The sequence below is a fragment of the Penicillium waksmanii genome (assembly GCF_028829765.1).
Source record: "Penicillium waksmanii strain IBT 27052 chromosome Unknown utg000002l:1.0-3326099.0:1.0-3328782.0, whole genome shotgun sequence".
NCBI lineage: Eukaryota > Fungi > Ascomycota > Eurotiomycetes > Eurotiales > Aspergillaceae > Penicillium > Penicillium waksmanii.
This window is the reverse complement of record NW_026643249.1, coordinates 2,636,974-2,661,324: the sequence shown is the minus strand read 5'-3', so window position 1 is coordinate 2,661,324 and position 24,351 is coordinate 2,636,974. Positions and strand designations below refer to the sequence as shown.

Sequence of the window (24,351 nt, the reverse complement as noted above, 5' to 3'; positions counted from 1 at the left end):
TTATTTGGTTCTCTGTCCCTGTCCCTGCCCCGTCTCTACTCCCTTGTTTAGCTTCCCTTCGTGTCTCATAGCGTGGTGTTGGTGGTGTTTGATCGATCTATGGCGGTGCATCTCAGGTACCCAGGAACTCCGCGGTGTCGATATACCCTTTTTTGGAGATGAAATAGTGAATGTATCAATCTCATCGTTATTATATTATGTATTGAACTGCTCTGCTCTGCATTTCTCTGTCTTGATCGTAAGGATTATTGCTGTCTGACGCGTGACGAGTATGTAGAGATACTACTATAGTATGTATTCGATGGAGATGGCACAAACTTGAATGTGTGGGAGCTAGTACTAAATACTAGTTACTAGTTAGTAGATAATGTACAGATGCAGTCAGTGAGAGGCAGTACTAGTAGATCCAAGGTACCCAAGGCCATTTTTGTTTCCGGGTAAAGAGCTTTTAGGCATATAAATTGAAATTCGATTGGGATTTTGGAGATCTTCCACAGGGTCCTCTAATTTCAGCAAAAACAACTTGAATACCCAATATATTGGCTGCGAGCTACATGCGTCCCCAAGTTTCTTAAAGCCATTCTATTCGCTTAGTCCATCAATTCATCCAAGTCAATACAGCTACCATCAAGTTCAGTTATCCGATGCAAAGGATAGAGCCATTTGAAACACGGCCATCAGATCTAGCTAGTCTTGAAGCCATCATACCACTGGCACTATACTCCAGCCCTTGGTACTTCCCCCCCAGGCCCTCTATATCACCACATTACCTAGTGACATTCCGAATTTACTTCTGCTTGCTCAAATGCCACACCTCTAACGCCCCTATGAAAGTATCTTGCCGCATGACCTCTTTATATCGCTGGTTCGAAAGATAGGAAATATTGCAGGAGCGCATAGCCTCCCATGAACGAGACGATGACTTTTCAAAGGAATCCCGCGCACTCAAGTCACCATCTAATTTCGACTTCGATTCCGACTCCACCTCTGGAAACTGGTAGACACCCGCTTTTAGAAACCCGACCCACTGAGGATCCTCTGGGGTTAACCCAGCGCCTAGATTCAACCACCTTGTAACAACCAGAGCTCTGTACAGGCCGTAGTCACAGGTTTCAATGCAGAAACTAGTCTTACACCACCCGCAGACACGATTGTAAGGAGCGGCTTTCTTTCCACGATAGAATTCCCTATCGATTCGGACATGCTCGCATATGAAGAAAGAATGGTAGAACGCTGGATTCCAATATAGGAGACTTTCATTTCGGATTCGAGTAGACCTTATCTCTTGTGTTCTCAATATTAACTGTGGGGGTTCGATTTGGGTGCATATTTGTGCTTCTATTGAGAAAAGAACGGTTATGTCTTGAGGGTATACTTGAACTTGAGTGTGAGATAGGGCCTCGGTGCTGATCCCGAATTGTGGTCCATGGTAGAAACTCCTCATAGCAAGCTGTAAGTGGAGGAAGTAAAATTGATATTGTATATCATGCCGTGATTCTCCAAAGCTCAACGCGAGACACTCATTGTCCTTCCACTTTGGGAAGCATGGAAGAGTACATTCGCTTTCCAGGGTTGAGCCATATAAGACTGGAGATTTATCACACTTATGGAGCCGGGGGCAAGCATAGCAGAGGAAGCAGCTCGGCAAATCTCGCTGTAGGAGTTCTAGAATAGAGAGCGTTTCATTCCGTGAAGGCAAGCAGTTTCTTTGGAGGTGAGAGATCCGACGTTCGAGCATTGCAAGGAGTCGGTGGTTGCAAAGAGAAAGACAGGTTGCATCACACAGGGAGAGGAAATCGGCTATCTCCAAGAGTAGTTCGACTGGGAGTTCAGCAAGTACTAGTGTCATCTTCTTGGGTATATCCAAGGGAAGAGTCTCAGAACTTGAAGTATTATTTTCAGTTGTAGGTAGTAGTGTATCGAGGGAAAGGGAAAGGGTCTCGAGGCTTGTAATATCATGCCCCGATACTTTGGATGCCATGGAAGGGAAGAGTGCACAAAACTTAGTATACCGGAGATGTTGACTGTAGTTGATGCAAATAAAAGAGATGAAATAGAAGTTGAATCAAAAATGTCGAGTCCTGAGTCAGAACACTAAGAGTGACGCCTTCGATGCCTGAGAATGGACAAGTAATTACTATGCAAGCCCATGGAACCGATTGAAGGGTGCCCCTTTTTATACCGCGCGGGCCGAGAGTACCATGGAATTGATATCTGGGTTCCCTGATACCATTTAGTAGATCGCAGCTATTTTAAGGCTTTAATAACAGGGATATTTCGGCAACTGGAATACTTTGAATTTGGTATTTGTTCTGTTGTATCTACACCAACAGAGCTTTCCTGATACTATTGTAATGACAAAATTTGATATGGAAACTTGCTTTACATTACCTATAGACATAAATTACGGACAGAGCCCTTTCCGCAGTAAGGCAGTTCTACTTAGGAGATTAACCAAATTCACAGTGTTGTAGTGAGCGAGACATGCAAAGAGATTAAACCAGCATCAGATGTTGAATCATGATACCTAACAATAAGTGCTTCCGATGTGGAACAGACATCATTATCTGTTAGATCTTCCACATAAACTACCGGGTATAAGACCTCCGACTCCCATTCCGGCGCTTTGCTCGGTGATAAGGGTAAATGCACCCATACTTTCAAAATCCGCCGGTTTAGTACAAGGGGACGTGTCATTCCAGACTTCGAGTGCTGTAAGTAATCCCCGTTCGCCTCGGGGGCCTGGCTTTTCTTTTACTTCGTCTTTCGCCATTCCTATCCATGTCTTGGCGAATATGACTTACATTTTCACACTGCAATTTTATCCTTAATTTTTCCCCGTGTAATAATATTTGAGACTATTATATGCCGATTTCCACTGACGTTATTCGGATATTGTCCTGTCTGACATCAATGGCGTGGGCGATGCCCAATTATTCGCTACACTTGTGATATCTGTTTGCACTTTCCCTTCTACTGAGGCCCCGGCCTGGTCATATAAGCCTACGAAAGAAAGTGGGGTAGATCTGAGCTCTGGCCCTATCGCACAAATTTTGATATCCTAAGTTGTGGTCTCACATTCCTAGGTACTAGTACAGGATAGTATATAAAATCGTAACCCCACCCCAACCGAACTCAATTCATAATAAAACTCCCCCTTACATAATTATTTTCGCCAATAATCTCCGACGGCATAAATCCATCCATCAAAAGCCCAGTAAACGAATCTAACCCAACTCTATCAGGATCAATCCAATTATCCCAAACGGGCTCCCCATGCTCATCAATCCAAAGCATCTTAACAAGCTTCTTCTCCAACGCCTCCTGATCAAGCAAATAAACAATCGCCTGGATCCTCAACTGAGCCCTATAAAGCGGCTTCGCCTCTTCATTTTCCAAATCTTCAACCTCCTGCATCATCTCCTTATCATTCAAACCGCTACAATAATATAGATCCAACCCATCCCACGACGTCTCACTCGGGCCATAGGAAAGTTGTCCAAAATCAAGAATGTTCGGAACACGGAGGTATACATCTCGCCAATCTTCGAAGGCGTACCGAGATTTATCATCCAGTTCTCGGTCTCCATTCAAGTTTATTCCGTGCCTCGGGGCACTGGCCTTATCGGCTAGTTCATTGTATATTTCTTCTAGATCGGGGTCGTAGCAGGTTCGTAGCCAGGTCATTGGCTTCCCGATGTTCGCCTCTATGCTGATATTTCGCTCGAAGATTGTTTGGTTAGGCCTGAATATCTGTGCTCTTTGAGCTTCTGTTGCTGGGGACGGAGGGTCGAGATATGCCGCGTCGTTGTAGGGCTGGTTTAGTTAGCGTTGACTGGACCGCTGGTTTGGGATATTGTATAAGGGCGTTGAGGAGTGGATGCGTACAGCACGCTCGATTAGAGTCTTCTCTTTCCATTCGCGGACCAGCTTCTCCCATTGTCGGGGACTTTCTTCCAGAGGGGCTTTGTTATCCCAGTGTTCCTGTTATTGTCAGAGGTGTATCTTGAAAGCTGCTTGAGGGAAAACTACTATAGCGAAGAGATCGAAAGGAAGGAGGCCCGGCTGAGCTTTCTCGTTCAACTCAGCTTCAATATCGGGCTTTTCCCACTCGGTTTCGATTTTAGTAATGTGCTCCATGGTGATGTGATGATGTGAGGAGGTGGAGATTTGGCGCCCGCCGAGGTTTGATTTTGGCGTCGTTCAGGCTTGGCGATGGGGGCCAAACGTGCGAGTACTGGGATATTTGCAAAATATTTCTTATTTTCAAAGAGAATTCCCATAGCTACTGGGTGTATTTGGTAACAAGCTCAATGGTTTCTATCTCTATTATGGGTATCATGACAGGTACCGCCTCTATCGAGTGTCTCTTGGGTGGGTCTTTACTTCAAGTTGATATGGAACAGGTCAGAAGTACCAGTGTTGATAATCATGTATCGTCGACGAAGGTGATGCCCAATGACCTAAACAGCAGCCACTACGACGACGCACGAAAGCGGAACTTGTGAATTTGTATGAACAACTGGATACGGGTGAACCCGAAGATCCAATGGCACGGGCAACTCACCTACCAGATATCATTGTCAAATGGCCAATTGTCGCCAAAATGCTCAATGGTGACGAAGACTGGAAGGATTAGGGGCGAAACTCTTAGCAATTTGTCTTGAGATTATCCAATTGAAATTCACTACCGAATGCATTGTAGCAATATCTCACAGCCTGGTAAACCTTAGACTGGATTAGATCTGCTAGTTGGGAATGTCATTTCAAGGCACAATTTCAGTACCGTCCGAAGCCCCTACCAGGCAGTCTGGGGAGAAATGGTTCCGAAAGTATCACACTCAATGTAGTCTACTGTTTGACGAGTGTGATTGCATAAAAGCTCGTGCACATAGTTTGCTTCCGTGTCTCTATATCTGTAGAAGGATGTGATTTCCACAGTAACTGCATTCGCTCGCTGTCTAGTTACTATATAGTAGCTCGTACTCCAAACTTCAAGTTGCAGCCCCAGAAGGGAAAAAATAGAAATTCAAAAAAGACAAAAACAAGGATAAGAAGAAATTTGAGATTCAAAGCAGCACTCAAAGCCCACCCGCCTTGCAAATTTTCTCGGCCTTCGAAACCTGCTTAGCATACCGAGAAGGATAAGCAGAGCCCTGAACCTTCTGGCACAAAGTCCCAACATCCATACTCTTCCACCCACTAATACCCTTCATTTTCTTAAAGAATTGCCCAGCAGACTTGCCCGCATCCATATCAGCCGCAATATCCTTATAGAACATAGCACGCTGCTGGAAGATACCGACGCTGTCGTGATCAGAACCCACTGCGTCGTGGGGGTATTTCAGAGACTCGGGGACGCCACTGTTAGCGTAGATGAGAATATTTGACTAGAATGTGTTAGAAACTGTTCTTCGAAATGTCTTGTGAAAGGACAAGGTATAGATAGTATTAAGGGAAAGGGGGTTCTATCATACCTCAACAATCGCAGTAGCAATACCAGCGGTACATCCCTGACGTCCAAGATCCTCACTCTTCGCCTCGGCAATAATATCCTTCGCATGCTTTGACTGAGTCGAGGTGAGACCGGGGAGGTTTCCGCCGGAACTACCACCATCACCGCCGTCCCCGTTGTCATCACCGTCGCACTTCGTGGTAACGTAGCTGCTGCTACCGGTCTTCACGTAGTAATCCGCGACATAGCAGCCGTCAGAGGTCTTGTCCCAGACCGAGTCACCCTTGACGTCGGTGCCGGGTGCTTGGCACGTAATTGAGACGTCGGCGTCTAGTTTGTAGGACTTGACTACGTCGTAGCTGGTGCCTGGGCCCGAGCGACAGTTCACGACGTCGCCGGTAATGGGGTAGGCGTTGGCGAGAGGCGCGGTGAGGAGGGAGATAGCGAGGATGGGGAGGAACTTGACGGAAGGCATAGTTTCTGTGTTGTGCTTGAAGTTGTTTTGACTGGAAGTATGTATAGGTACCAAGAATTGGAAAATTAGTCTTGGACTCGGAGTCGAGGAGGCTTTTGCTGGCTTGATTGGATGGCTGTTGCTGATGAAAACGTCAAGGATCGGAGGAATTGAACATCAATTTATAGAGTCGAGAGCCATGAGGGCCACGACCATGTTCTCAAATCTTCTAACTTGACTCTATTCAAATCCAGTCAAGCGATCGCCGATCCTCGTGAATCCCGTATAGAACCATCGCAAGAGGGAACTTGAAGCAAGTGATGCTATTTTTTGCCATCGTATCCGGGAAATGAGGATCTAATTCGCTCGATCGCCCGTTTGGTGTCGCTGTCGGAATGAAACGAAGTCCCTTTTGGCCCCAAGGTATGATCTTCAAAAATAGCCTCAGTCTCGTATGCACGCAATTCGGTTAAAGTCTACTAGTACGAGGAATATTCCGAAGTGGTCGTGTTGCACTGGATCTATACAAATGCTTGGCATCTCGTGTTCCTGGCACGAGGCCTAAAAATAGCGCAGTGAAGAGCGCCACGGGGAAATATCTGCGCTGATCTTCCGTATTCACTGCTAGGGCTCACTTTTTCAGTCTAGGAATGGGATTTGGGGTTTGCTAGTATTGTCATTCAAATTGACGTACTCGACATGCCCATGGATGAATGACTTGAATACTCTACCCTATAGTGGCCACGGAACTATCCTTAAAACAATATTTTGATCTATTATTAAATGGGGATTCCAGTCCCTGCATACTCGAGAGCAATATGTACAATCAAATTCAGTTGAACAGGAGTGTCGTGGATATCAAAACTAGCAAGAGTGATTACACTATCGATGGGCTCAGCTTGTCATGGTTGCAATGGAAAGTGTGGTGTTGTCTTGTCGCTCTGGGAGAAAGAATTCTTTTTGGTCGCGTAAGGGAAATAACAAAAGGATGGGGTATGCGAGCTCGCATGCCCATCCTGCAGCTTTACTCGGTGCCCGCCGTGGGGACCGAAAGCAAGGTAAGGTCTATCATTCTACTTTTCCAGCATCGTTGAAGATTCGAATGCGCAGCGCAGCGTATCCGTGTTGCTGGGAAACACCGTGTCCCGCCCCGGGAAATTCACTTGAAAGTTCGGGTCTGGGTGGCGTCTGCTTGTCATGGGATTCGGATTCGGACTCGGACTCGGTCTGACCGAAAAAGATTGCCATCTGCGGATTGTGGATGTTGAAGGTCCTCATCAACCCGGGATACATGCCCAATTTACAGCTTCTTGCCGCCCTGCTTCTTCGCGCGCTCGCGCTCGCGCTTGGCGTAGATCTCGGCAGTGAAGGGGCTAGGAGGGACATGTCAGTTAGCGTGGATTCTTGAGGGTGTGTGTGGTGAAGCATGAGCAAACTCACTCCTCCCACTTAAGGGCAAACCAGTAGAGCACAAAGACAAAAGCGGTCAGGAGGATTCCCGCAACCTTGCCGCGGTATAGAGCAACGCCGAGGAAGTTCAGAGTACTTCCCCAGTACATGGGCGATCCGGTCACGTTGAACGGGAAACCGGTGACCGGGGCGTCCATGAGAATACCGAAGTAGTCACCGAGGTAGGTACCGGTCACACCAAGAGCCCACATGCTAGACAAGACGAGGACGGAACCCAAAGCGAATAGAACACCGCCGATGATGGGCTGATGCACGGGAGCATAGAAGGGCTGGTCTGCCAGGGCGAGTTGGTAGACATGGTCACGGAAAATTCCAAGAGCGAAGATAGTGAAAGCCAAGAAGTAGCATCCTCTGTAGGGTCCCCCGAAGATGCGAGTCAGGATGTGGTTGTTGTACTCTGTATGGAGTGCCGTTGTTAGCCGAGTCACAAAAGTACGAAGTGGAGTAGAGGTGGTCGAGGGTGGTCGAGGCAGGAGGAGTCGACTAACCAGCGCGAGCAACAATACTGAGAACAGTTGTTAGTCATGAGCTTCACTGCAGATCATCAAATGCATAGAGCAGAGACTTACTTCCAGAAGATCGGATTGAAGGCAATCGTCGCGGCAGACACTGTTTAGGTCAGTCACATGTGAAATGCGGAGATGGACCGGGGTTAGCGAGGGGGTCTTTACCGGCCAGAGACGGGGCAGAGAGATCGACAATATCAGAAAGATTGGCCATGATGGATGGCGACGGCGAGTGACAACAGCGAAGGGAGAGCGAAGAGAGGAGTAAAGAAAGGTGCAGATGAGGAGGGGAACTGGCAAGTTGAGGACGATCGTGGCTTAAGTAAACAAATGACGTTGATCTGCCGCTACACACCGCCTGCCACAACTGAACAACTGCAGCGATTGAAGCCCAACCCAAACTTATCTTGCGCTCTGGACGTGGTGCAGTATTCATTTCGAAGCTTTGTTTTCTTTTTTTTTTTTTCCGTCGGTACTGGTGATTTTGGATTTCTTACAGAATCCCCCATCTCTCCAAGTCGCTCCACATTTCCTCACCGCCGTTCCCCAAGCTCTGTCGATCGCGTCAATGCCGAGTCGAGCTTCCCACTCCTAACTTGCGCCGAGTCCGTCATGAGACGTGGAGCTTTCATACGTGTCCGGGGAGAATGACCCTTTACCGTCGCGATCTGATTCTAGCTGGCGTCGGTGGATTTATCGCATGGGGCCTGGTAGTTCGCTGGCTGCCGTTCCTTCGATATCTAGGATGGGCCGTGGCGCTGGGCGCCGCCCTCTCATCCGCTGGTTTCCTCGCTCTCGTTGTCTTCACCGTCCGAAGTACTGCGAGAAGTGCTCGCAGTTCAAAAAATGTCTCAGTGGCGTTCATCACTCCCAAGAACTGGCGGAAAGAAGTGTTCAATGCGCGGAAGACGGCCCGATACCAAAGAAAACCATTATACCCCGAATCCTTTGTCGTGTCAGAAGGACTCGACGAACTGTTTTCGTTCATAACGCGAGACTTTGTATCGTCGTGGTATCATAATATTAGTCCCAATCCGACCTTCCCAAATGAAATCGATCGAGTGATCCGCGGGGCCCTCGAAAACCTGCGAGATCGACTGCTGGCAGAAGATTTGATCTCTTTGATCATATCGCGCATCGTCCCGATATTGACCACTCACCTCAAGGAGTTCGATGTGGCGGAGCGTTTAGTCCGTGGGCGAAATCTGGATCGAAATGTGACGGAATCCGAAGAGCTAGATCGCGCCATCGCCAACAAGTTCCGCGAAGGTCGTCTTCATCCTGCAGCGGCTCTTTCGGCATCTGATCCCAAGCTTGTACAGCAGGAGTATCTTCGAAAGATAGCCGTGACCCTCTCCCCGCAGCTGTTTCCAGAAAGCGTCCTCAACAGTAGGATCGTTTCGGTCTTGATCCATGAAATCATCTCGTGCGCGGTGCTCATACCCATCATGACAGCGTTGTCTGATCCGGATACGTGGAATCAGCTGGTGGAAGCATATGGACGGACCGCTTTGCAGGACCGAAAGACCGTTCGTAAGCTGCGCGCTGCGCTGGACGAGCACGCATCCCCAGCCCCAAAATCCAAGCGCGGTCAGCCATTTCCGCGACTGGCTGCGAATGATTCGGAGCGAGTCTTTGAACGGTTCGTCCGAGCTATCAGAAGATGTAACAATCTGTCAGATGCTCGTCGGTTCCGCGCAGCGGTTGTCAGTCAATTGAAGCGGGAGAGTATGGTTGCGGGACAAGATCCGGTCTATCTTAAACGCCTAGAAACAGGCAAACGAGTCCTCGACCAGAAGGTTGCAAATCTCGCTGTCCCTGGGGGTATCCCCTCCACCCCACCCATACCTCAGGTCGCAGTGAATGCGCCTCATACCAATCCCCCAATAGCGAAGGAGACAGCCCTTGCGGATGTGCTCCACCAGGCATCGGGCCTCTCCTACTTTATGGAGTTCATGGATCGCCAGAAATTGATGTCTCTGGTTCAATACTGGATCGTTGTAGATGGGTTCCGCAACCCGCTGGAGGACGACTTTGGGGACGAAGCATCGCCGTCATCTACAGCATGGAGTACTTCTGATCGAAATGACATTGCTCTCCTCAGTGAAACTTATCTCAACAAGCCAGAGCTGAAAGTGTCCGACGAGTCTCGCAAAGCAGTCAAGACCTTTCTCAGTGCTGGGAAGCGCGCGACCGCGGAGCAGTATCGCAAGGCCCGCAGAGTCGTGTTATCGACACAATCCGCCGTACTGGAAGAACTGGAGGCGAATTTCTACCCGAAATTCAAAGAGTCGGATCTTTATTGGAAATTTCTTGCGTCGGATGAGGCCTCTGGCTCAAACGCCGCGGCTAAACCTCCAACACCGACCGTTACATTCGAACCTCCCGAGCGACGACCTTTACCACCTCTCATTGTACGAACAAGCTCGCAGCCGGGAACTAGACCGCCAAGGGACCTTCGACGGGCAGCCGTCTCATCGAGCGACGTGCGTGGCATGGGCAAGCTTTTCGATGACGACGATTCCCGGCGACGGTCAATCGATTCCGACCGATCAGTACCATTATTCGACGATGACTACGACACTGACAACATGGCCATGTCTACCAATAGCTTGAATAAAGACTCGCCGAACGGGGAGGCTGAAGCATCCCAGAGCCATGTCCTTGAAACGATGGAGGCAGCTCTAAACGACATCATCACGAATGAGCCAAAGAATGCACGTGTGGATGACTTGAAAGGAAGCACCGATGCTACATCCTCATCCTCTCTATTTGGACCAGAGCGTCCTGAAATTTCACCTCGTAATTCATCAGAGGTCCCCTTAGGCGACAATATTCTCTTTGAGAAGACTGAGAAAAGCAAGAAGAGCATCGCATCACTCGGTCTTGTCGGCAATGGACGCTTCGGCGTTTTCGACGACGACCTTTTCCCAGACCAGGAGAAGTTCATCGAGGACGAGTACGAGGAGCCAGTTGACGACGCGGATAAAGATTCTGCAGACGAAGTCCATGAGGCGGCACCCGGTGATTTGGGCTTGACCGAGGCAATCGAAGCGTTGACAGTCGACATTGAGAAACTTACATCTCAAGACTCGGTCGTGGAAGCATTGACCCGCAAGGCCGAATTGACGAACAACACTGCCGAATTGCGCATCCTACGCAAATCCAAGGCGAGCATCCAGCGAGAAATCCACCGCAAGGAGATGCAGCGGCAGCAGTATATCATCCAAGAAGGCGATAACAGCTTATATGGTCGATCGACTGTGCGAATCAAATCAATCATGGTAGGCAACGAGCCAACTGATGGTCGGGAATTTGTTATGTGTAAGTACTTCATTCTCGCATAGGGGCAATATGCATCCCAACTGACCTAACACACCAAAGATGTCGTCGAAGTCCAGCGCAACGCAGGCGAACAAATGCCCGCCGCATCATGGGCCGTTCCGCGCCGCTACAGCGAATTTCACGAACTACACCAAAAACTCCGCAACAGCTACGCATCCGTGCGACACCTCGAATTTCCCCGCCGCCGCATGGTCATGAAACTACAAAAGGAATTCCTCCGCAAACGCCGCCAAGCCCTAGAATCCTACCTCCAACAACTCCTCCTCCTCCCAGAAGTCTGTCGCAGCCGAGCCCTGCGCGCATTCCTCTCGCAAAGCGCCATTCTCCCCCGCACAGACAGCACCACCCACGCCGAAACCGAAACAAAAGACCTCGTCTCGCGCATATATAGCTCCGTCGCAGACGGCATGGACGATTTCCTCGGCAACTTCGGCGTTCTGGATCAATTATCAACAGCAGGCCAGAATCTGATTTCCGCCGCTACAGCAACACAAGGATTGGCATCGGCGTCAGCGTCGGCGTCAGCAGTCCCACTAGGCTCAAGTGGCTCAATCGACCCCCCTAACCGAAGACGCCGTAACAAGCGCCGAAGCTGAAGCCGAACTCAACGCCTTCGAAGACAGAGACCTAGAACCCTTCATCAAACCAATCTGCGACCTATTCCTCGAAACCTTCGAACTAAACCGGGGCAACAACTGGCTCCGCGGCCGAGCCGTCGTCGTCGTTCTCCACCAATTACTCGGCGGAACAATAGAGCGCAAAGTCCGCGACGGCGCACGCTCTCTAGGCCAAAATGAAAATCTGCTCAAATACATCTCTCTAGCGCGTGATGCGCTCTGGCCAGATGGAACGTTACGCAAATTTCAGGCCCGAGCTGGTGCGGAGAAGTTGAAAAGTCGCGCTGAGGCTACTGTTGTGCTTGCTACGCTGCTCCCGGATTTGGCGGGGAATGTGGTGGGTAGGGCTAATGCGCAGGCTGCGGCTAGGCGGATATTTGCGACGCTTAATAATAGGCATCTTAATGCTCATTTGGCCTTTTCGGTTTTGGATGAGATTGTTTTGGTGCTTTTTGGCGCGGGTGGGAGGGGGAGGTGATGTGATGTGATGTGATGGTAATGGGATAGATAGGTTGCTGGTTCACCCCCTTGCCTCGGTCCTCGCGTCCCATTTTTACTTTTTCTTTTTGACATTTCCTTATTTTGATGCGTGGGATGATCCAATGCTTGTTACGGAAGACAGATACGTACGCCCTTTACATTTATTTTTCTCGGGCATCGATTCGCTGGGGTGTTGAGCTGTTATTTCCCGTGCGCACCTCCTTTTTTGTTACGAGCGGCGAAATGTTTTTGTATATAATCATAATGCTGTATATGAATCGTTGCGAAATAACTATTCCTCTACTCCTGGATCTCCAAGAAAAAAAGTTAGATATCTACGAGTAATTGCAACTGGAATTCGAATTGCCATGCACATGCGCAGTGCTAGGAGCTAGCGGACTCTAAGTGGGCCTTGTGTGGGGATCCGCCGTTAGTGTCGACCCGCCTTCATCCGGAGCGGAGTGGAGCTTGTATGTACTACAGAAGTGCCAGTGCAGCTATGCACAATGAACATTGATCCAAGAACAAACAACACTAGGATTAGGGATGGAAGAAGGAGTTTAGTTCAGAGGAAGTCCTCGAATTAGGGGGATCTGATTGATAAAACCGAGTAACTAAAGAACGAGACGGATATCGGGGTACCATACGGAACACCCTGCACCCGCACCCTCACCCTGCCATGGGCGGGTGGGAAAATGGTCACTCGGATGTAAGGGGGAAAAGAAAAGAAGAGAGTCCGGGATACAGGGTAACGGAGATCCAGCAGAAAGATAAGAGGCAAAATACAGAACAGAAAGAGAACAGAACAGAACAGAACCTCTTCGCTAGCCCATTGATCTTTCTAGCGCGGTAGAGCAGAAGAGAACAAGAAAGGAGCACAGAGTAGAGCAGCAGGGCAGGGACCGAACACATCAAACCGGTGATGGTCAGTATTGCTTGCTTGCGTGAAGAGAAGAGAATGGACGAATGGATACAGAGGTAGGGGGTGTGATGTGCGTTGGTAACAGCATACTTTGCAGTATTGGAGAGGGGGGTCAACCCTTGTCGTTTCGATCGTTTCATAGAAGGAGAAGCAGAAGCAGAAGCAGCAGTGGAAGCGGAAACAGAGGGAGTGATCTGGGTGAGCTGGACCCGACGATAGTGAAGATCAAATCAGATCCCATCTATGCCTCCTTGTTCTTCTTTTTGGACTTCTTGCTGCCTGACTCTTTGGGTGGGCCTGTGCTTGACTGGTGGACGATGAGTCGTGTCCAGCAATCTTCTTTGTCCCACTCGAAGCCTTTCAGGAAAGGCTCCTGGAGTTCGTCGTCCTTCTGGGGTAGTGAGTTAGCATGGTGTTATGGAATTGACTGACGGGGACGGGGCAGTGAAGGTGAATTCCTGGGCGATGAGTCGAGACTTACCTTCTTCTTGTATTGCTTGTAGATGGCATCCATGGCGTCCTTTATCGTCACGCCCTTCAGATTCCGGGCGGAGACTTCTAGACCCAGTGGGAAGTGGAGTTCGATTTTCTTGACGGGGGGTGTGACGAGGTACATCCCCAGGATGTCCTTGTCTTCAACTGTGCTTGGTGAGGCGTTTAACCGCCTGTGAGAAGAGTGAGTGGGGTGATTGGACGAGAGGGGGGGAGGGAGTGTTCACTTACCATCCGGTCTTTTGTGTTTCGATGGGCAGCTCGAGTTCAATCTTTTGTGCCTCTGGAGGGAATGATGAGTGGTGGCTAGTGATGGGGTGTTCAATGTGAGATAGATACCTAGGTCCTTGATGTTCCAGACATTGGCGCCTTGAGAGGAAAGGCGCTTGTGGCCTTTCTTGACCTCCTTTTCTGAGGGAACGGGAGGTTTGTCATCTAATGACAGGCCGGCGATGGCGGAATCAACTTTGGTTAAAGGGACTGACATGGTTGGAGTGATGGATTGAGTGTGAAATGTGGGAGAGGATGGAAGATCAGGGGAATCTGGAGAAGAAGAAGAAGAAGAAGGAGAGAAGAAGGAAGAGAAGGAGGAGAAGTAGAAGAGGGGAAGGAGAGAGCAGGTGACCACCCCAAAGTAAGTCATGGAGTCATGCCAGACCACAAAGTTACTCTCAGCTGTTCACTACTGGGTATACACGGTACCTTCCCTCTCTACTTCTACTTCACTTGACTTCTACATCTACTTCATTCTATGTTTTATTCCCTCTTTTCATTCACCCATCACTACTATCATCCTCATCAATCCACCATAACTATCACCATCACCATAACCACCTCCATCACTCCGTCACGCGACATTGACATCAGCGGCCACTTTGGACGCACCCCGCATTTGCTCCACCCGGCTTTATTTGAGATCGGCCATTAGCCAACATCAACATGCCATCAACATGGACACACACTTCCAGAGCACGCTGCACTTGTAAGCAACATCATCAAATTGATCTTTCAATTCCTCTCAATTATCAGCAATTCCTTCCATCCCATCCATCCATCCACCCCGGCCATCCCGTCTCTCCCTCTCTCCGTCGTCCCGGCCCGGGTCACCTGATCCATCAGACCACCATCATTCCACATCCCCCAAACTCTCGTATCATTCCATTCGTTTCATTTCCATTTCTACACCGACTCCTTAATGACACATTCCAGACTCCTTCCACCTGACAGCGCTACAATCCCACCCATCTCGCAGTACATCCATCCCAACCCACCTACTCGGCTCAAGAATGGGGTCGATGATCGCCATGACGAACCAAGTGGGTCACTTCCCCACAGCTCCGACCTCCCGCATTGTCCGGGGGACGTTACATCAAGTTTGAGTCCACTCGAATCACCTCGACTTGTCTATAGCGTACGAGTATCCTACAGCCTTGTCTACGAGTAATCTCGGTCCGCGGTTTCGCCCTCGAGAAGCGCTCATCAAATGAGAGAAACTCAAACTCAAACTCACCTGGACAGACGAGACAAAAGAGGGGAGGGGAAAAGATCATCCGGGCGCAGTGCAGCACAGCTGTCCCCGCCCCGGTTTCGAGTCCCGGCTCCCTGCCGCTCCGATCGCATCAGAATCGGGCTTAGACTCGTCTCGAACTCGTCTCGTGTGGCCTGATTGCTCAGGCGGGCTCGGTCTGCTTACTCGTACAGTACAGCTACAGCTACAGCCACCAACCATTTCTCACTAACTAGTGTGCTCCGCTCCTTGACTGGCTGACTGATGGGTAGGTATCGGTACATCGGTACATGCACCTTGGCGTGATCGGCAGGATTACACGTCACCACTTACAGGGATTGTATAGCACTGGACTGGACTGGACTGGACTGGGGAAGAGGGGAGGCCATTCACGACGTGGTTCGCGCGGGTATGGCTTTTGCCTGATTTAAGTTTCTTTCGAGATCGAGATTGGGTTCGCTATACGAGTACCTATATACGAACTCCTTTCAGCGATCCAGTAGCTTTTAGTTAGTACTCGTACCTTGTAAATAGTAAGTACTGTAGCTCGTATGTAGTCGTCGGCTATTTCCGTCTAATTAGCGCTTAAAATTCAACCCTGGGTATACGGTGATTGGGTAGAAAAAAAATCAATTCGATAGATCGGAAATAAAATGATTTGACCTTCTCAAATTGCGATCAATATAACGATAGGAGAAGTGCGCTAATGCTCATACACAATCCGAGCAGAACTGTTGAAGTCTTGGTGCCATCACAGCCACAAGACCACTAATCCCAAACTGCGACGTTTCCTCCACAACGGGCTGGAAACCGACCCTCGAGATTTCCATATTTTGCAAAGACGTACACCGGGAATGTAGGCCACGTAGACCAACAGTCTCGTTAAAGGGTTCTAGGACAGAGGCACCGGTTAGACACTTTGAACATACCTTGACGGTATAAAGAAAAGGCTCACAATTCCCTTCTTGCAGTTTGGGACACGACACAAAAATTCACCTGGATGAACCAGAACACCACCTTCGACTTCCAGAGTTCCTATTATTCAACACCAGTAAGAGACTTGAGATACCTTCAGAGTATCTGGGAGGGTAAATCTATAATACCAGTTGTTAGTAACAAGGCATAGGGAAATAATCCAGTTAGTGTGCTTACCTGATGGTGCTGCCTCTTCACCATCTACCCTTGGTACAGGTAGCCCCCCCCCAAGGTGATGTGCCAAGAGGTCTTCTATCTTGTACATGTACCGATATCTACCGGACCATTGAAAGACGTGCGATTTATTCGTAGCCTCGATGGCCTATATTATAAATATATGGGGATGATATGTAGTATCGAAGATGGCCGGGGATGGAAATGGAGATGACATGAAGTAGGTAGCTTTTAAAGAGGAAAAGATAGCTAGGAAGGCCCAAAGGCATTATATACTAAGAGACATAGCTCAAAGAACCACCTGGGAACACAACTGCACCATTTTAGCAAACACCTTCCCCTATTGCATGCATTTTAAAGAAACATAAAGCATCAACAAACGCCGCTCGTCCCCTATAGTACTAGTACCCAAATTCACAAAAGATCTGAGCAAACGCCGGAAAACTTGCTTTGAAAGCAGAGGGCTGTTCCAGGTTGATTGAGTTCGCAGTTCCTTGACAGTACCATGTAATAGTGGGTGAGTCTTTTCGTGATGCCCTATGTCGTACTAATATTCATCACGGGTTGGATTTCGAGAACTAGAAGCTCAGAAAAACACTGAGAAGAAGGGCGAGGAGGTCTGTTACATAATTGACCGTCTTCTGTCGTTCCGAAATTAGCTTAAAGATTCGAACAGAATCAAAACCGATGAACTAGATTGGACTTAAAGTATTAGGTGATTTATGATAAACACTTAGGTTAGGATGGCTGGCCCTTGGAGATTCTGTTGCCAATGTAACGAACTGGTGTTGTTACCATTCGTGGATGCCTTATGCCTACGGCACCACTCTAGGCATCCACGCCATACACCTGTGTATCTAGCCTTCTATCCTAGCTTCCTTCTTATTCTCCTCAAGCTATTACTTTCGTCGAACCGCTACTGCTTCCTTTGCTTCGTATGCTAGCCGTACGTTGATCTCTGTGAGTATCTGAGCATCCTCACAGCCAATGGCTACTCCCTATGATATAGTTAGTGAGAATTGTGTATGCAATGTTGATAGCACTTTGAATCGAATTGAATTTAATCGAATTTGAGCCACCAGCCTGTGTGCTGTACTCGATATCGCTTGACAGTGCCTTGATATGGCATTCCAGAGTCTGGCACAGGCCGTGATTGTGGAAATCCAGGTTGAATCTTCCTTCCTCAAGGCCATACGCACAAAGTTCTTAATATTCTGACAACGGATTTTGAAGGTAGGTTTTGCGGTGTGTTTCGAGTAGATAAATACGGGCAATTTGGGTCTCACTGCACTTTTTGGTTCTTAATCTGGTTGGCGAAAGTCTCAAAGCAAGCATTAAATCTCTGGATGGTTCTTTTGACACTATTGTTCAATGTATCCTGATCCGACTTGAACTGCTCTTGAAGTTCTTTGGCCTGACTTTCGAGTTTTTAATCCATATCGGTTGTTGCCTGATGATACTGAGTGATGAACCCAATCCTTCCTCGTTTGCGGCGACCTGATATTTGTGGTCTTCTCGTTCAGCTCGATTGAGCCGAATTAAAACAATTATTCTTCGGAGATTTGAGCCATCTGCCTCTATCTCTGTCTAATCATACAGCACTACTGCCATAAAATCATCGAGCAGACAAAGAAACAGGCATTCCCAACGTATTCCATCTGTTATTGCTGCATTTTGGTCTAGATCCCCAGTGACCCTTTGACGGGTTCTAAGACAAATTCTCGTCTTTCTCCTTCATCTTAGTATCCGTGTGCTGCCTGAAATCTGAGTTAAGGATAAGCTGCTGCTCCCAGACGGGGGAGGGGTCTTAGGGGCAGCCAGCCGAGCGGCTTGGGACAAAGGAGGGTCGTGTTGATTAATCTCTGATGAACGGTTCGCCGCCCCGCGACGAAGTTGGCTCTCCTGATCCTAAGAAAGCCGTTAGTTCTGGCAATCATTGGCATAGTGGTCGGCTTGGTTGCAACAAAAGCAGACAGAGTTAGTTAGAGTGCCCTGTAGTCAGCTGTAGCCGAGCTGAAGACCGAGGTGGTTGCCGCCACAGTCTAGGCTGATTACGGTTATTCAAGATGGACGAGAGCTTCCTACCAACATTTCGAATCTCGCCTGTCAACTTTTCGGTTCCTGTCAAGGGGACGGCAGGCCTACGGCCGATATGACCAATAGAAGTAGTTCACATATGGTAACTGAATACGTCCAAAAGGCAATCAGTGTAATTATTGAGCGTAATGAACAGAAATTTGCACTCGATGTTGATGTTTTTGATTTATAAGTTGTCAATGGGTATCGAGATTTCGATTTTCGAGTGTTGTTGAGAGCGATGGTCAACATAAACCTCCCTTCCACGAGGAAGATTTGCTGAAGGGGAAAGAGTATAGGAGGGCGTTTTGCCAGAAATGGTCGGCTGTAGATGTGAATACTGGCATATATGCGAAATCTCCGCGATCTTCTCTTCAGCGCCAATCAATTTTCCTTGAGAAACACACTCATCATGTTCTGGGCCAGCATTGGCCAGCGGACCCGGAAGTATTGCCGAGGTCTCCTCTTGCGGCTAGATAGCGATTCTCTTCCGCAATGACTAGTACCCCATGGTCGACAGCGCTGCTCGTACTTGGGGTAACTCTCCGCAGCGCCGCCTATTTTGAAGCAGGTCACAGGTTTTCAAGGCTTTTGAAGTCAAATTCCTGCTCCCATTCCAACCATCCGGCAATATCTTTTATATGTAGTTCGGGTACTTTGCCGATCAAAAATATGTCGAGCAAGGGAAAATCACCGAGTCTCACGCGGTCACAGTAGGTCTGGAGACGGCAAGGCTGACGCGCTGCCGTCCTCCAGTCGGAAATCCTGAGAGTCAGGTTCGGGTGTGTCTTTCTCGGATCAGGTGTAGCTTTGGCCCCGGGAAACATTGTAGGATGGTATCCCTCGAAGTCACACAGTCTCTCCAGAGCCCAGATGTTGTCGCATAACGCCACCAGAGCGCGTTGCGCATATCGGCAGGCCAGACACCCAGGACCAGCTTCACTAGAACGGTCGTCTTGGGGTGCTTGAGGTGACATTTTAAGCGGCACTCAATGTGACTGCGAGTCAATCGAAACAAGGAGGACTGTAGTTTCTCTGGAAATCGAATGGAGCTGACAATATTTTCAAGTCAAGATTGGCCTTGTGGTCTGAGGCAGGTTATTCGGAAAGACTATAAAAAAGGCAGGTGCGATTTGTTTCTTCGAGGCAAGAACGTTGTAACTTACCGCCAACTGGCGATCTATTTACACTTTGTACAGCGAAAATTACTCACAGGACTGAGAGGCTTCTGCCAACTGGCTCATAGGGCCGCGCATTTGGCTGGAGTTGCTTTCTACTGAGCGCTTTAATTATATTTAGTCAAAATTAGCCTTAGACTAGTACGTCTGCGTTCCCCCCAGGTAGGCCTCGGATGGGGGCTAGTGGCCTTGCCGGACGTTAACTAAATAACACCACGACCACCACGTTGTGTAACTTGAACCTTTACTAGTACGAAAATTGTTAGAAGACGTACAGCATTGAGAGAATCAGTGCGTTAGGAGTATTTAAAGCGCTATATAAAATTGGTATATTAATATTAGCTGACCATCAATCTGGAATGAATCGTGTTTGAGACTGCACCATTCGACCTCGGGACAAACAGCTATAGAATACATTTCTAAGAAATGAAAAGACCCAGGATACATCCTTCGCCCCACCAAAATCCCATAAATTATTCAAGTTACCAGTGACAAACAAATCAATCAAATGCTGAAGAAACAGCTTTAAAAACAGAAGGCCCATACTTCATCCCCATCCATCCCACAACGCCAAGCACCGGAACCACAAAGGCACCCATCTTCAAAAAGGCGGCAGTAATATGCGGCTGCAACCCTTGCTGAACCATAGCTTGGAACTTCTCCGGCTCATTTCGATCCGGATACTCCTCATTGGGAACAGGAACTCCCAGGAACGGACATATTTTGGACCAATCGAGTCCGTCTTCGAGCTGAATCACGCAGATCTGGTTGGCAGGGACGGTCTCTTTGACCATATTGATACTGATTCATATCAGAGTTAGTACCCAAGCTTCAATCTCACACTATGGATATCCGCGTCAACTTACTAGTCTACATAATATTCCCTCAGCAATCGCTCATTATCTGCTTCCCCGGGAAGCGTACTACCCGACCAAGCACCATAAACCGTAACATTGAGCGAGAAAAAGATGTTCAAAAACTCATCAAAATGCTTCAGGATACCCATGGGGAGCGAGTGTGCCATTTGGACCATTACTCCAGCGGTATTGTTTACCGACTTTGCCCATTTTGCTGGGCTTCGTTCTGTCAGAATAAATTTGACATCTGGGTCGGACGCGTAGGCCTTGATGGCATCTCTGCCGATGAAGCTTGCTACCTCGACGATACACTTTGAATAGACCCGGCGTTTTTAGTGGAATGATCTCATTATAGATTGGTCCTTCGAATGTGCATTTGAAACAAAAAGGAAGTGGGGAATAAACTTAAAAAGGCACGGGCGTCCACTTACATCGTAGTCCCCCAACCAACGATCGAAATCCTGCTTCTCAAATTTCCGCTTCCCAGAGAAACGGTTGTGCTGCGCGGTGATGGCATCTTGGAGCGTCTTCATGTGCGGCGTTCCTTGTACGACACAGCATTCGTACATGTGGTACGGGTTGTATCCTAGAATTTTCATGGCGTGGTAGAGGCCGAGGGTACCTGTTCTGATTTTCAAGGTTCTCAATTAGCATCTTTGATCTCCCTCAAAATTGAATTCTCAATTCACCCAAGAGGAGAGATACTTACCGGCTTGCACTTGCGACGACAACTTTCATCTTCTTCACCTCTGCCGGCATGGGCAATTTATCCACGTTACGGGACATGTTGATTTCGATAGATTGGAACCCGAAGCGTCGTATCGTATCGTGTCGTAATATATAATAAAGTAGTAGATTTTATGCTGCCCTACAACTAGGGACGAAAAATAGTACAAAATGATCTGCGAATAGCTCTGACGTGCTCCCAGGGTCCGATGAGCTGAGCGCTTAAGCTCCCTTTTGTATCCCAACCCGCGTAAGGCTTACTTGAGAGCGAAACAACGTGGCCATGGTCTTTCGATCAGCACAGGCTCCATCCTTTGCTACTCTGTACTCAGCCTCAATCAACTTCCAAGTGCATTTTCCCGAAACCGCAAACGTCCCCACCAAGCTAGGCAAAACGTGTGAACTGTAACTTTTTCAGCTTTCGATTTTCCCCAACGACGAACCCAATGGGAAGCGCTGGGTGGAGCCTTTGACGCTTTGCTCATCAGCTTACCATCCGTGCGATACGCGCTATAGCGGAAAGGGAAAATAATCCGGCGGCTGCAAACCGTCGCGGTGTCTCTGGGGAAGCGTGGGAGAAATGATTGGGGGCTTTTCTTTGCTGAGCTGGTTGGGCGCGCCATGTGTAGAGATTGGGTGTGGCTTTTTTGGGGGAAATGGTGAGGTCAGTTCACCTTCAGCCTCGACGCTTCACTGTGCGTCTACTCCACTCTATTGGGGGCGATTAGGGACCATTTCGATGTTCGAATAGGGGGTTTGCATGTGGTCTTCCTCTCAACTTTTAATTATAGTGTGGTGGCTATGTCCGAGTTGCTGGCGGAAATTAGAAGATTAGAAGCCCCATGTTCGGACGGTGATCATGTGTTGTGATGGGCCGGGATTGACCATTCTGTCTGTCCTACTCAACGAGACTTCGCTGGGGTTGCGGGTGCCAAGACCTTAGCATTGGCCGCTAAATAATTGGCAGAATACGAAAGGCATAAGGGCCCGGGGGTGACCGCCGCTTGTTGGTCATGGCACTTGATACGTGCCACCGTTCAGACCACTCGGAGACTGCGGTGGGTGGCCTTAACAGCAAAATGAATTTGAGCTTATTAATCCCCGAGAAAATACTCCAAGACTTCAATAGAATGGTTGGGATTTCCTGCAGCCAATGTGATACAGCCATTTCTGATGTAATCGTCTTCAACTTCGCAATACTAGTATATTTCATCAACGTGCGCGGACGTTGAGATTATCCAATCCCCACACTGGCAGACAACAGACAGCCCTGGAGCCATATATCACAATGTCAAAGTCCCAACCAGCAACTGACACTCTATTTATTCTGGAAAGTCCAAAAAAAACCCCATTTTCCTTTTTTCCAGCCGCGTCTGAGATATATACTAGTAGCATGTTTCGCTCGGGCGAGCGATAGTGCCAACGAGCTATCTCCTCAACTTGATGTTGTCGTTTTACTAGTAAAACTCGAGAAAAATGGAAATGTTTCCACGTCATACTGCTTGCTCTGATGGTTGAGCTTCAATTCACGAATGGAGCGGCTGATGGGTACTACTAAGCACGCATCAGACAAGTATACTGTACACATTTCGCTCAAGATGCCGAAATAATTGCTTTCTAAAGCGCTTTCTGTTTGTACATATTGCGGTTGTTGAGATACCAGGAACACGGCGAGGTGTCCATTTTAGGAGATGGAGTTGCATTCAAGGTCACAGTAACATTTCCTGCTCTCTTTCAATCTCTAGGATTACTCACCTCCATCTAGGTCTATCGTTGCTATGACCTCATTACGTTTCAACCCTCGCAAGACCCCAACGGCCATTGCCGTAAGTTTTCCATCCGCAGCTTCAGAAAACTTAAGAGGACCAGAAGGCAAAGATTCTTCTGGTGAATTCCATGACAAACGACCGCGAATATTTTCAACCAGTACGGGAAGTGATCCGTGATCAAAATCAAAGTCTCCCCCGAAAGAAGTGGGAATATTGGCAGTATCAATATGTTCCTTCAGAGCATCAGAAACTTCATGACTACCCAATACCTCGATTTTCTCCGCGGTGTTGGGATCTACCCATTTCTTCAGGTACTTCCAAACTGTCGCGAAATATGAAGGCGCATTGCAAACCTGTCGATGGTCAGAATATGCTCCATTTGGAAGAAAACATTCTTTCTCAAGACTTACAAAGACTTTCAGAATTGTTTCAGGGTAACATGTCGAGAGAAGCCAGCTTATCTCTTGGGCAAATGTTTTGAGGCTCCAACCTTGTTTCAAACCAAGACCGGATGCATCGACAAGGTAAATCGAGCTCGAGACTGGCGTGGATGGATTCGGCCGATCAGTCATCATGGTGCATAATGGAAGAACGAACCGAACGAGACTGTCATGAAAGACGGACGCCATTTGCAGCATATCAGGCTTTGGGGAGGCTCCGGTCTCATATTTCGAAAAACTCCAGCCGGCGGAGCTACGACTTTCTTCCCACGAATTCAGAGCGCCTTTGTCAAGCCTAGAAATATCAAAATAACAGATTGGAAGCCCTTGCTTATTTCTCCTTCCTGTCCAGTGAGGATACTGTATTATCTCAGGTCAGTTGTCTGCTATTGAGCGTCCGGGGGTCAGTCTTACAAATTGACGGGCTTGTTCGAAATCCTCAGTATCTACGACTTCGTATAATGGTAGAATGTCTCGATCTTTGCGAAAATCCAGGGATTGCTGTAACTGGTTTACAGCAGCATTAGGGTCGTTCTTTCGTGCGATAAAGAATCGCAACAATGTGGGATAGTCGGATAAGCCATCGCAGCGGTCGCTGGTTTCGATGCCTTTTGGCCGACTCAACAGATCCTTATCAGCACATAGGAGCATGAAAGCCTGGAAAGAAGCAGCATCCTTCTCGGGCAGAAAAACAGGGTCTGAGGTCATATTTGGGCAAATCGTAACTTAATCTGAAGGTTAAGTGAACCCTTAGGCTGGTTGGCAATGGAGGTTTCAGTGAATGAGCGTGATGGAATTTGTCGTAGTCAGGCCAGCAGGGCATGAAAGAGCAAACCCCCGCGTGTTTGTCGGTGGGTCGGAATCGTCTGAACTTAATGCAAAGTGGTCAAGATTGAGTTGCATGCGAA

General features: G+C 48.3%; 9 protein-coding genes across 9 annotated transcripts; 1 reads left to right on the top strand and 8 right to left on the bottom strand.

Moving 5' to 3' along the window:
* Positions 1-3,135: 3,135 nt before the first annotated feature.
* On the bottom strand, positions 3,136-4,140 carry N7481_002682 (uncharacterized protein; the record flags this gene model as incomplete). Its single annotated transcript, XM_057261901.1, has 3 exons — positions 3,136-3,816; positions 3,889-3,984; positions 4,033-4,140. 3 exons carry the CDS (start codon positions 4,138-4,140, stop codon positions 3,136-3,138), a joined length of 885 nt encoding a protein of 294 aa, XP_057126833.1.
* A 941-nt stretch (positions 4,141-5,081) lies between these two features.
* Positions 5,082-5,930, bottom strand: N7481_002681 (uncharacterized protein; the record flags this gene model as incomplete). Its single annotated transcript, XM_057261900.1, has 2 exons — positions 5,082-5,390; positions 5,478-5,930. The coding sequence occupies 2 exons, from the start codon at positions 5,928-5,930 to the stop codon at positions 5,082-5,084; spliced, it is 762 nt and encodes a 253-aa protein (XP_057126832.1).
* A 1,047-nt stretch (positions 5,931-6,977) lies between these two features.
* On the bottom strand, positions 6,978-7,202 carry N7481_002680 (uncharacterized protein; the record flags this gene model as incomplete). The annotated part of the gene is made up of 1 exon (XM_057261899.1): positions 6,978-7,202. One exon carries the CDS (start codon positions 7,200-7,202, stop codon positions 6,978-6,980), a length of 225 nt encoding a protein of 74 aa, XP_057126831.1.
* Positions 7,203-7,209: 7 nt separating this feature from the next.
* On the bottom strand, positions 7,210-8,099 carry N7481_002679 (bifunctional phosphatidyl-N-methylethanolamine N-methyltransferase/phosphatidyl-N-dimethylethanolamine N-methyltransferase; the record flags this gene model as incomplete). The annotated part of the gene is made up of 5 exons (XM_057261898.1): positions 7,210-7,282; positions 7,350-7,776; positions 7,868-7,884; positions 7,949-7,988; positions 8,051-8,099. 5 exons carry the CDS (start codon positions 8,097-8,099, stop codon positions 7,210-7,212), a joined length of 606 nt encoding a protein of 201 aa, XP_057126830.1.
* Positions 8,100-8,532: 433 nt separating this feature from the next.
* rgsC (putative intermediate filament protein (Mdm1)) lies at positions 8,533-12,325 on the top strand (the record flags this gene model as incomplete). Its single annotated transcript, XM_057261897.1, has 3 exons — positions 8,533-11,209; positions 11,270-11,773; positions 11,802-12,325. 3 exons carry the CDS (start codon positions 8,533-8,535, stop codon positions 12,323-12,325), a joined length of 3,705 nt encoding a protein of 1,234 aa, XP_057126829.1.
* A 1,165-nt stretch (positions 12,326-13,490) lies between these two features.
* Positions 13,491-14,228, bottom strand: N7481_002677 (uncharacterized protein; the record flags this gene model as incomplete). Its single annotated transcript, XM_057261896.1, has 4 exons — positions 13,491-13,640; positions 13,731-13,914; positions 13,973-14,024; positions 14,081-14,228. 4 exons carry the CDS (start codon positions 14,226-14,228, stop codon positions 13,491-13,493), a joined length of 534 nt encoding a protein of 177 aa, XP_057126828.1.
* A 4,817-nt stretch (positions 14,229-19,045) lies between these two features.
* Positions 19,046-19,450, bottom strand: N7481_002676 (uncharacterized protein; the record flags this gene model as incomplete). Its single annotated transcript, XM_057261895.1, has 1 exon — positions 19,046-19,450. The coding sequence occupies one exon, from the start codon at positions 19,448-19,450 to the stop codon at positions 19,046-19,048; it is 405 nt and encodes a 134-aa protein (XP_057126827.1).
* A 701-nt stretch (positions 19,451-20,151) lies between these two features.
* Positions 20,152-21,294, bottom strand: N7481_002675 (sulfotransferase family protein; the record flags this gene model as incomplete). The annotated part of the gene is made up of 4 exons (XM_057261894.1): positions 20,152-20,452; positions 20,518-20,819; positions 20,940-21,135; positions 21,218-21,294. The coding sequence occupies 4 exons, from the start codon at positions 21,292-21,294 to the stop codon at positions 20,152-20,154; spliced, it is 876 nt and encodes a 291-aa protein (XP_057126826.1).
* Positions 21,295-22,981: 1,687 nt separating this feature from the next.
* Positions 22,982-24,151, bottom strand: N7481_002674 (SEC14 family lipid-binding protein; the record flags this gene model as incomplete). The annotated part of the gene is made up of 3 exons (XM_057261893.1): positions 22,982-23,356; positions 23,414-23,803; positions 23,858-24,151. 3 exons carry the CDS (start codon positions 24,149-24,151, stop codon positions 22,982-22,984), a joined length of 1,059 nt encoding a protein of 352 aa, XP_057126825.1.
* Positions 24,152-24,351: the final 200 nt, after the last annotated feature.